The sequence below is a fragment of the Ascidiella aspersa genome, chromosome 1 (genome assembly GCF_963924565.1).
Source record: "Ascidiella aspersa chromosome 1, kaAscAspe10.2, whole genome shotgun sequence".
Lineage (NCBI taxonomy): Eukaryota > Metazoa > Chordata > Ascidiacea > Phlebobranchia > Ascidiidae > Ascidiella > Ascidiella aspersa.
The window spans coordinates 1,715,085-1,727,345 of record NC_139447.1 but is presented as its reverse complement, the minus strand read 5'-3'; the positions used below and the strand labels follow the sequence as shown (position 1 = coordinate 1,727,345).

At 35.9% G+C, this 12,261-nt stretch overlaps 1 protein-coding gene across 1 annotated transcript; it reads right to left on the bottom strand.

The window, feature by feature from the left end:
- Positions 1 to 1,826: 1,826 nt before the first annotated feature.
- On the bottom strand, positions 1,827 to 10,453 carry LOC146166481 (uncharacterized). The gene is made up of 9 exons (XM_083385823.1): positions 10,441 to 10,453; positions 9,973 to 10,160; positions 9,327 to 9,504; positions 8,548 to 8,619; positions 7,962 to 8,140; positions 6,891 to 7,053; positions 4,898 to 4,963; positions 3,973 to 4,254; positions 1,827 to 1,939 (listed from the first exon to the last, which is right to left on the bottom strand). Exons 3-9 carry the CDS (start codon positions 9,466 to 9,468, stop codon positions 1,827 to 1,829), a joined length of 1,017 nt encoding a protein of 338 aa, XP_083241949.1. The 5' UTR covers positions 9,469 to 9,504; positions 9,973 to 10,160; positions 10,441 to 10,453.
- Positions 10,454 to 12,261: the final 1,808 nt, after the last annotated feature.

Genomic DNA, 12,261 nt, shown 5'->3' with positions numbered 1-12,261 from the left:
CAAAATTAAGTACCACGGTGTTTTAAGCCTCTATGAAACGTATCAAGTAGAATTAATCGCAAAACGCCAATTATGCTTTGTTCGGCTCTTGGTCACACCTCAGTGAACACCAAGTGACGTCAAATTAAGCACCACAGAGTAATTAATGCTTGATAAAGGCTAAACTATACAGCCTCACCAATAAACAAGTCAGACACGTAAGAGGTCGGTTATTAAAGAAAAACAGATCTTAAAGATCGATATTAAGTCCTGGCGTCGGTGCGCTAAAAAAATGTGGGACAGAAAGAGAAATTGAGTGCAAAAAGCGACGAGCGAAATGCATATATGGCGTGTTAAGAAAACAATGTATTTACAACTCAACAGGGCAACGTTTTATGGGTGTTTTTATAATTTTTTTAGGGGCGAAATTGTAAAAATATTTCTCTCTACGATATATATGTACAAGCGATTTAAAAATGCAATACAGAAAGCAATAAATTGTCGGCTGTGGATTCTATGATCAGAAACTCAAATGGACAGCTAAAGGCTGCCTGTTTTCTAAATCATGTATAATTTTGGTTGATTGAACCCTTTTCAAAGCGGATTAAATTCACACATACATTGATAAAATGCGATACATCGATATAAGTGGATACATGGCGATAAATTTCGTGCACGATAAGATAAACTAGGATTTTGCTTTAAGGTTATTTAGCGAAGATTTAATTTAGGCCTCTCTGACGCCATATTAGCGTTGTAAAACACTAACTCTGTCAGGCATTGTCGCGGACCCTGGTGTGTTAGATGGGCTATAATAGAGTTTTTTGGTTCGTTAGAGGCAAGTAGGAGATGTAGAAATGTGTCGTTTAGCAAATATGCGTAGTCGAATGCTCCTTACTAATGGTTTATTTCCGAAGGATCTTCATAGTTAGCAGGCTGTCTAACGTAGCTTTAGAATTATGCAAACAGCATGTTTGTAGGGCCGTTTGAGATGTGAGTTCACAAAGGGTAGGGTGAAAAGGTGAAGGGACAAGTTTGTAAGGTGCGACCGAGATTCGAACTCCGTTCGCGAACAATATAAGTCAACTATTTAATAGAGCTGAAATGTGATCCTGGTCCCACAGCGCGCAATGTTATACAAGCGTGTTACTGCACCTGAAACTTTTAACGATTTGTTGCATGGTTATAGCATTTTTCTTGAAATTTAAACGGTTAAACATTTTAGTTACTGTATAGCGTTAAACACCTTATATGTCTTTTACTTGGGTGTTGGCTGAGCATCTTCGGGGATGTTCTTGCAAGGTATTCGATCCTTTGGCTGATAGGAGAGCTATCTGGCGTCTTGAGAAGAGAAACGATTGGCTGTCGATTGTCTGGTTTATTGTGGGTCAACTTCCATGGAATTTTTTCTTTCATCTTAGAAATGTCCAGTCACGTGCATAGTGACGTCAAGTTAGGCAAAGCAATGGGTTAAGATGGAGAAATAAATGTCAAGCGCTATATTTTAAACTCTCCTGGAGCGTTAGGTTTTTTGTTTAACAAAGACCTCATGGCTGCCGAAAACAGCTACGTCTAAAGTTTTAATTCTGAAAGATGGAACTTAGCAAAACAAGGCGAACTTTCAACGGCGGTTTGAACGTTTTTCGAACATATTTGAGAACATTTTATCGCTTTTCTGAAAAAAAATTGTTACACACAGGTTACAAAACAAATATACACAATACTACGTAAACAGGCTACAATGGAACAGATTAGGACGGTAAAATACTTGAAGAGAAGGGGATTATATTAGTGGAAACATCTTGGAAGCGGTATATTACATTGGAGAAGGTTTACAGATGGTAGTTTTACTGCATTGGGGAACAAGAGTTGTAGTTTTGAAGCAACATCTTGTATCTGTACATAATGTGTTTCCAGGAATCGAAATCTCTCTTGTAGACGGTCATCATGAAGCCCGGGTCTGGGAAATAAAACAGGAAATAAGTTAATTTACAAACGTCTTAACTGGGATTTTAGTTATTTCAAAATGACCTGTTTACAACACTGTTGAACACCACATACAACGTGCGTTTTTCTAAGGTTTTAAAGGCCCGAAACGGTATTTCAAATCTCCCTAACAGTCTCTCCATGTATATGCTCAGACGAAGAAACAATTAATGGTGAAGCAGCAAAACCACAGTAAAACATAGCAATGTTTGATTTACTGCAGAGGTGTATAGACGGCAGGCTTGCACATATTTGAGAAAACACAAGTGTGGGCGGCGTACGTTGATACTGATTTTGTCCACTTAATAAAAGTAGGCTTGTGAAACTGATCTAACAGTACACATGTTTTTTATGTTAAATTAGTATTAAATTCTGAACCCTCTCAATTGAATTGTGCTTTTCGCATCAAATCACTTTAAACCCTTGTACTTTCTACGGTTGTTTTATAATAAACGAAGAACGGCAAAAGTCAAGTCCCAGTGATTATGAGAGCAAGTCAATTTCAAGTTATGTTATTGTCATAAAAGTAAACTGTTAAACCATTAAAATCGACTCATTCGATAAGGAGCAACATTTTAACTAAAAATAACACAAAGGCAATATACAGCAATATCATTGTTTAATGTGCAAAACTTGGGAATATTTTGTTAAAAAACACTTAATTTAATCCCGAGATGTTTAACAAAATGACTTAAGTCCAAGTCAAGTCATTTGTCCAAAAGACTTGAGTCAAATCAAGTCACTTGTCCAAAAGACTTAAGTCCAATTCAAGTCACTTGTCCAAAAGACTTAAGTCCAAGTCAAGTCACTTGTCCAAAAGACTTAAGTCAAATCAAGTCACTTGTCCAAAAGACTTAAGTCAAATCAAGTCACTTGTCCAAAAGACTTAAGTCAATTCAAGTCACTTGTCCAAAAGACTTAAGTCAAATCAAGTCACTTGTCCAAAAGACTTAAGTCAAATCAAGTCACTTGTCCAAAAGACTTAAGTCCAAGTCAAGTCACTTGTCCAAAAGACTTAAGTCAATTCAAGTCACTTGTCCAAAAGACTTAAGTCAAATCAAGTCACTTGTCCAAAAGCCTTAAGTCCAATTCAAGTCACTTGTCCAAAAGACTTAAGTCAATTCAAGTCACTTGTCCAAAAGACTTAAGTCAAATCAAGTCACTTGTCCAAAAGACTTAAGTCCAAGTCAAGTCACTTGTCCAAAAGACTTAAGTCAAATCAAGTCACTTGTCCAAAAGACTTAAGTCAAGTCAAGTCACTTGTCCAAAAGACTTAAGTCAATTCAAGTCATTTAAAAACAGTGACTTAAGTGCACTTAAGTCAAGTCAATGACTTAAGTCATTGCAACACTGCAGTTATGTATAAAAGCGAAATTTAAACCCTTAAACGTGCACTTCTGACAGTTCACGAAACGAGGATAAAATTTAGTGAGAATATCGAAGTCCTTATAAAAGTAGTTAGGATTTTGAACGATTTAAATATCTCTCTATTAACTTTTAACATTCGAAACGTTCAAAATGCTATACCTTCTTCTGTACGAGCTTTAATATTCTTTCTACGTCTTACTACAACCTCCAACCATTATGCTCTAGAGCAGTGCTCTTTAACCGGTGTGCAAATATGCATGGGGTTCACCAGTACGATAAGGTATAAAAGGGTGTTTTAAAGAACCATTATTATTTGACTTCTCAAGTTTGTTTGAATGCTGTTTTATGACATGCAATAGAACTCGCAAGAACCTGCAGCCAAGTCGAACTTTCACCGACATTCTGTAAAACTTAGGCAGCTCCATTAGGTTTAATTGGCCTGATGATATCAATATGCATAATGATTTTTCATATCGCTTTTACATCAGTTTACCTTTTAAGTAAACAGGGTACATGGGTTCACCACAACACCTTTAAGGGTTAACCACACGAAAAAAGGTTAAATAGGACTGATCTAGAAGACAAAACCGTATAGGCCTACTTTCCTAAGAATAGAAGAAGAAAACAAACACTGCTCACTTGTGAATTCCATGTCCCCGCAGAAGCAGTACTTGCAAGGAGAAGGGTCCATTACGCAATGCATTGCGTCCTTGTTAACACATAAGTTCTCCGGGTATTCAAAGCACTGCTGAGGCTCGAGTCCGTGTTCGACTCCATTCGCTTCAGCCCAGGCCACAATAGCCATGATGTTGGGGTGAACCGCGTTGAGGCGCCAGTCGATCATTGAGCATATCCAGGCTTTCCTCTGGTCACAACCGCGAGGAGAATTGTAGAAGCGCTCGCAGTGGAGGTTTATTGGGGCTGTAAGGGGAAAAATAGGCTTGTTATGGTTTGCCTTGGTATGTTTTAAACAGCTTTACAGAAAAAGTAGACATCGTGGAATATTAAAACTTTTAGACATGGCGTATACTGGTATGTAGGTGCGTATAAGAGGTTTACGAGTAGCATCCCAAGGGGCTTTTGATTGGGGAACATAAAACCTAATATAGTGACGTCATTGTTTTAGTTCTCTGTAGCTATCGACTCCTGTCTAGCGTTAGAAAAATAAAAATACGGAGTTCGTTCATATTCGCTCTCTTTGTTAAGCTCGCGAAGCAAAGAAAAGGCGATTGGCATGTTGTTCCAACCAAACATATCAACACCAGGCCTGCGCAATCTAAATTTGTACAAGGGCCGCAGCAAGCACAATCTATTTTGCGGGTCGCATACTGAAGTTGAATGCATTTTTAAGGATGACGTCACAAGTTACGTCATATCATGGCGTCAAACTTTCGATTTAAAAAGTAACGAATTAAGCACATATAAGAGTTTTGCATATTGCTCGAAACAACAGATGTAAAGTCTGTATTAAGATTGATTGAACGGAAAAGTTTACCGAGTAAAAGTTAGCAAATGAAATAAAATAAGGAACGAAACAAAACAATGATTTTTTAATGCGACTTACCAGGCTGGGTTGTGTTGTCTTGTGGAGTAGTAGGAGTTGTTGGTGGTGAGGTGGTCGTATTTGTCGCTACATTGAGAAAAATAACATAAAGAACGAAGTACTTTTTACTAAACATCACTAGAACATTTATTGCATGTTAAGTTTCACACCCATAGATCGGCATTATTTTAACTTGTTTTAAAGAAACTGATTTGTGTTTATACCACCTAAATTACTGTGAACTCAATTACCGCAATTTTAACTTACATTCCTATTTAAACGCTTACACTATAACATGGCGTCTTGCAAAAATAAATCTGAAAAACACTGCGCTTATTAGGTTTAAATTGGCAAAACGTTTGATATAAAAAGTGGCGGCACATAAAGAGGTTTTGCGAATCAAAGAGTATTTCGAAGGGAAGTGAAATCGTCCAGCTGCCCAATATTAAAACACCCTTTAAAGCAAATTTTGATTTTTTAGTTCGACTTACCAGGCTGGGTTGTGTTGTCTTGTGGAGTAGTAGGAGTTGTTGGTGGTGAGGTTGTCGTATTTGTTGCTACATTGAGAAGAAGAACATAAAAAACGGAGTACTTTTTAATAAACATCACTAGAACATTTAGTGCATGTTAAGTTTCACACCCATAGATCGGCATTATTTTAACTTGTTTTAAAGAAACTGATTTGTGTTTATACCACCTAAATTACTGTGAACTACAATACCGCAATGTGATCTTACATTCATATCGAACATAGCTTAAACGCACTTTGTGATATTGAATAATGAATAAAAATTAAGCGTCTTTTCAATCGAATAAGTTTTAGTGGCCATAGTAATGTGATAATTTTTGATATTGGCAAGCTAGCTAAATTTTTATATAAGAGAATGGCTGATTCGTAATCAATACTTTGTTTTGGTAATACTAGTAATACTTTTTACTTTTCATTTTTAGAGAGGACAAAAAAATAAAACAAAATGATAAAGCGGACAAAAATATTATTTTTAAAGTGGGATAAGCTTTACTTTGGATGTTAGGAAATATGTTTTCGAGTTTCTTTTAGGGGCCTTTAATTGGCAAACAAAAATCGTAAAATAAATGTGGCATCATCGAGTGGTAGCTTTAAGCTCTGTATCCCTATTGAGTGTTAGCAATATTTCGTAAAAAGAACTCGATTTTCAATTTTGTAGTAGTGTAGTGGGTTTGTATTCCAATAAGCGCTGAAAATAATATTATTTTGTTAAGTATTTTTATTATTACAAGTTCGTATTTATGCTTAGTTTTTTAGCTGAAGACGTTTATTGAGCTTTTTGCTTGTTATTCCTATCAAACGTATTAACACAAGGCCTGTACATCCTAAAGTTGTACAAGGACCGCAAGCAAGCAAAAAAACAATTACGCGGGCCACATACTTAAGTTGCAGAAGAATATATCCTAAAAACACTGCGTTTATTGGGTTTAACATTGCAAATTTTTTTATTTAAAAGTGACGTATTACGCACATAGAAGAGTTTTGCATATTGCTTAAAACAACAGATTTCAAGTATGTATTAACAGTATATGCACGGCCCAAGGCATGGAAAAAAATTACAGAGTAAAAGTTTGCAAAAGGATAAACTAAAGGCGTTAAAGCGTTTTAAGAAAATGATTGCCAGTTGTAAAAAACACATTAGGCAACATAAGTCTCTTTCGGAGTGCAAAGCCATAAAGGTCGATTACATAGACATCATCTTGACTAAGACGTTTCGGTCAATTTACTCGACATTTTTTGCTTTGCAATTTATTAATTTTGTCAAGCTGCATTACAGATCCGTGCATAATGTACCCACAAAAGGTCTCTTCGATGTTTTAATTACCGATTTCGCTGCATGTTATATATAAGTATAACAGCCAAACAAAAACTAACTATTTTGTAGTTAGAGATTCCCAAGAAAATATTTTCAGAAAAAAGTTTCTATTGAAAAGTCAGTTTCAAGACAATCGTGTTGTGCAAATCAATGCAGTTTGAAAATCTTACCGATGAAATTTCCTGTAAAACCGTTTCCGGTAATGGTAGCATCGGAGTAAAAGAACAAATAAAGATGCCCAGATGTCGAAACAAACTCGAAGTTGCTTACGTTGCCGCTCACACGTTGAACAGGGGTTTCGTTAGTAATGCTGAGGAAGGAGCTGTCATAAACCTGTAGAAAATTGTTTTACATAGCGATGAGAATTGATGGAAAACCATAAAGGCAACAGTTTAACAACTTGGTTGCAAAAGTTAGGAAAGTGCAATACGTTTTTAGCGTAACGGATTCATAGCGCTAATGATGAGCCATGTAGTTTAACTTAAGGAGGAATGAAGTGTTTACACAATTTACAGTATTACTTGATTTCTATGCTAACAGTGTATCACGTGACTATACATGACCACACCCAGTATGATTATGTATCACGTATTATTGATTCGGATAAGCACGAGCAATAGCGAAAGCAATTAAGTAAACCACCTTGTGTTATGTCTAGTCTTTGACACACAGAACTAAGCAGCGGAACACTATAGGTCCAACCTATATCCCGACAGCGCAGTAATTTTTTGGGTTAACGTTCAATGGGGATTGCAACTGCGCCCTTTTTAATCGTGCAGTGTCGTTGTTTACAAGTTTTATGCGCTTACACATTTTCATTCACAAAGCTTGCATTATTAGACACTCCTCCACATAAAAATGGCACCACGACAAACTAAAGTACCGTTCAATTAACGAGTCTAGCAGCCTGTTGATCTAATTGAAACTTAACTACTTCGTCGTTAAAAGCTTTTCCAGGATTTATAACAATGAAAAAAACTATGAAAAAAGTTCTGTAAATTTCAAGTAAAGTATGCATTTACTCCTTGCATTCTCGTCTATTAGTAATTGGAATATGTTATTTTCTTAGTTCCGCAGAACGTTTACACATTTTTTCTACAGGCGAACTGGTAATTCAAGGCACATTGTTATGGGGCCAATAGCATACACTAATTAGTAAACTGTAAAATATAGAGCAAAACGCTTGTAAAATATTGCCATCCTGAAAAAAGCTAATTAACCTTGTTCGAAAGCAGCCTTACCAGTAAATAGTCGCAGCAGGGCTCTGTGTCCAATTTTGCGATGGTAAACTTTATCTGAAAACCCCAAGGGGCGGTAAGTCCCCAATAGCAAGGACGATTGTTGGGGTAAGGTTGTGGCCAACCGGGAGAGGTGAGCGACTGTGGTGTGCTGCTTGCCGTAGTATCGAATCCGCACTCAGCTGAAACAGTATAGGGATGTTGAACCAAAAAGAATCTGATATATTATATTTATAAACATTTCATTATGTACTAAATTGCCCGAAAATAAAAACGAGGCGACGTCGTTGGGACTACTATGTATATGAAGTAAAAATAACTGAACCCTGTATTTATCATCCGGTGCTATCAACTTATTGGGGCGTTTTTGTGTTTATGAATTTGCTGTAAAATAGGTGTTTTACGATTATATGTTGCATATTATGGGTTCGCAATGAACCAAAATAATTCTGGCAAAGGTCACACTGTCCCTTGAAATATGGGCCAAATCTAGTAATGTTGTTCCGTAATTTCTGTGAACCAGTCATCCAGCTGACCGATGTTGCAATACCCTGGTTTAAACCAAATTTTGATTTTTAGTACGACTTACCAGGTTGGGTTGTGTTGTCGTGTGGAGTAGTTGAATTTGTGGTCGGTGGGGTCGTCGTATTTGGCATCATTACTACATTCAGAAGAAGAACATAACATGTAAAATATTGTGACATCATTGATTTAGTTCTCTAGAGTTATCAACTCCTATCTAGCGGTAGAAAGGCTTCAGTACAGATTTCGTCCATGTTCGTTTGCTTTGTTCAGCTCGCGAAGCAACGAAGCTACAGCACCACAAGACTATGGTATATTGGTAGAAACAACAGATATAAAGTCTGTTTTAACTTTGACTGCGCATCAAAGGCATTGTAAAAATTCACCGAGTAAAAGTCAGGAAAAGTACAAAAACCATACGCGTTAAACCATTTCAAGAGAAGGACTATTACCTTTTAAATAATCAAATGCCAGTTCGTCACTGCCTCTGGGAATGGGATTTTTGTTTTGAAGCAGCAAAAATAAAAATAAATAAATAAAATATTTTAATTGCAAAATGATTTTAAAATTAATTTTGCATAGTCGTTACCAAACTATCGTATAAAAAAAATTAAACCCTGGCAACTACCCCTTTCGCATCTAAGACATGATATTTTTCGGCCCATATCTGTTTTGCTTTCAGAAACAAGTTAAGGAAACTATAGAACAGGCAACGTTTATACTAAACCACAAACCAAAGTCAAATAAAGAATATTTGAAAGCAATCCTGATAAGTAACGCTATTTATAAAGGCCCACAAACAGCTGAAGTTTGTAGATGTTACATTTGGAGAATGTCCTTTCTTACCAGCAGATGCTGTGCCTGTGAATCCAGTTCTGGTTTTGGTTCCGGTTGTGAAGTAAACCGCTAAATAGTTGTGAAGAGACCTCTTTACAAAAGCGCTGGCTCCAGAATTTCGAAGATCACCGCTCATCGTCCCGATTGGCATTTCAAAACTTGGTGCTGAACTATTGCTATCGTAAAGCTGGAAAATAAAAATGTTTTAATAACGACTTTATTGACCATTTTGCGCCTATACTTTATTTTAACATTATGGTAAACCAATGTTGGAGAATGTTAAGTTAAAAAACAACGTTATGTCAAAACAACATTGCGTGTATCTATTATTACAGGTATTGGAAACATTAAAGGATGAAACAGTTCTTGGAACGTTGTTTCAGTAGTACTGTACCGTTTTAGAAGTTGCATATTTTGAATTAATAACTTAAAATAGTTTTGTTAAGTGGTTGACTCACGTTGTAGCGTTACATTAATCTAATTGCAAAAATATAGCAGGTTATATGATTACTACAGATTTATCTTTTAAAAAAGAGCAATAGATTATTAAAACAAAAATATAATGATTAAAGAAAAAACACTTCGTTAGAAATATTAGATATGCTCTGTCTTTTCGATGGTCCTTTATAAGCGTAGAACTAGCAGCAATACTTACGTTAAGAAAGTCGCAACAGTGTTCCGTATTATAGTAGCTAAAGTTGAGTTGAATCTGGTAACCGGTCGGTGCCAAAAACACAACCCAACAATCTAATTCTGGATCGTAATTCGAGGGATAGTTGTTTGATTGAATTGTGACGGCATTTTCGGGAGTGATGGTTACTGTTTGAGTCGAATTTTTGCAAACTGGAGAAATGCATTAGATGAGTAATTTTAAATAGCCACAAAAGGAATAAGCTATACTCAATATTGATATAAAATCAATTAAAATTTTAAGATAAGTAGTCATCTAACTAAGATTATGTAACTGCATTATTAATATTTAGTTAAATTATTCTATGTACTGACAATTTGGCATACGTATTATTTAGGAACAAAAAATTAACCTTCATATTTATATAAACCTTCATATTTAAATAAAACATTTAATATACATTTAAGTATAAATTTGTAGATGAAAACTCACATGTCACCGTAGACGAAGCTGCGAAAAAATGTATATATAACGTTTATTAATTGTAAGAAATTCTTTACCTTAGTTTACCTTACGGTTTAGTAATTTTCAATTTTAAACACGATTTTTTTAAGTTGTACGCCATTTGGTACCTGGCTTACGTGTTTGCTTAAATATCACACAAGTCGAACAAATACTGCTGCCACACGGGTCGTACACTAAACATACTTTGAATATACATCAGAAAATCGTCGCGGATAACAAACCTTCTAACAAAATATTTTGATAGTTATTGAGGCCAAAGCCTAATGGCTTCTCACAGTGTGCTTATCGACGCAATATTTAGGCAGAGTTTGCAAAATATTGCGTTTATTGCAGCAGTTTAACAGTAAGCAATTGCTATTTTCATTGGGGATTTTTATCACGTTTGACGCAGTTTGGCACGAAATTGCATATTTGCTTAAATATTACGCTATCAAGAAAGAAAGATGTTTGAAAAACATTGCAATTCGGCTACTTATTACTGTTTAGCAAAAATGTAAAACTTACATAAAATTTTAGTTTACGAAGACAAAAATTTAGATGTTTTACAGTCACACAAATAAATGGGATAAATATGACACGCCAACCGATTAAATGCCTCTCCCGTACAGACTAATAGGTGTTACTCTAATCGTGGGGAAGCATTTCGTTAACTTATTTTAGGGATATTCAGAGAATGATGTTTTGCCGGAAATATGTATTTGTTCAGGCTGGCATCGCCTTCTCTAAATCGCAATGCTGTTGCCACTACAACACTGGCCGTATCCCTAAAAAGTTTTATTTTAAATGTGTAATTCGGCGACCTATTTATACAGAATAAGGAACATTACCTTTCGGTCACATGTGACATTGCCACAACTAATTTTTAAATCATCGGTTATAAAGCGAGATATGAGCATACTGACACGTTATTGGTGAACATAATATGTAATGGTGATTAACAGGCAACAACTTGGTGTCCACCCGAGAACGATTTGGCACCAGGATTACATATTTGCTTTAAATATGACGCTAATCGATTGATTGTCGGTTTCATTCGGCCGTTTGCATATAAAGTTTTACTGGTTTTGTGGAAAAATATGTTTTATTTTACACACACTAAGCTACTAAAAACATTGGGACAACCAGTTGCCAGTGCCATTTCTGTTTTACTATTATAAGCTTCTTTTTTTCTTTGCCAATATGTACAAGACAACAATATCTAAAGCAGAATAATCTGTAATACCATAGGACAACTTGATGGCCACCCGAGAACGATTTGTCACCGGGATTACATATTTGTTTTACATATTGCGCTAATCGATTAATTGCCGCTTTCACACAGTTGTTTCCATACAAGGTTTTATTAATGGTATTGTAGAAAAATATTTTTCATTTTAAACCCATCACGTAGAAGCATTGGAACGACCAGCTGCCAGTTCCATTGCTGTCTAACTTCTATAGCAGCGGTTCCCAAACTGAGGTCCGCGGACCAACTGGGGTCCGTAAAGCATTTTCAAAGGGTCCGCGAGGAGAATTAGTCTTTAAGCTTTTTAACATTAGGCTTTAGCGACTAGTCTATGTTTTAAACATTATCTGTTATCATTATTGTCTTTAGTTATGGTTTATTATTCGATTATATAGCGTGTTTTAAGATGTCTTTTGTGAAACATGGGTCAACCGACCCTTGAATTTTTATAGGGCCGCGAAATTTAAAAATAATTATTCTATGAACCAGCCGTCCAGCTGACCGATGTTGCAATACCCTGGTTTAAACCATATTTTGATTTTTAATATGACTTACCAGGTTGG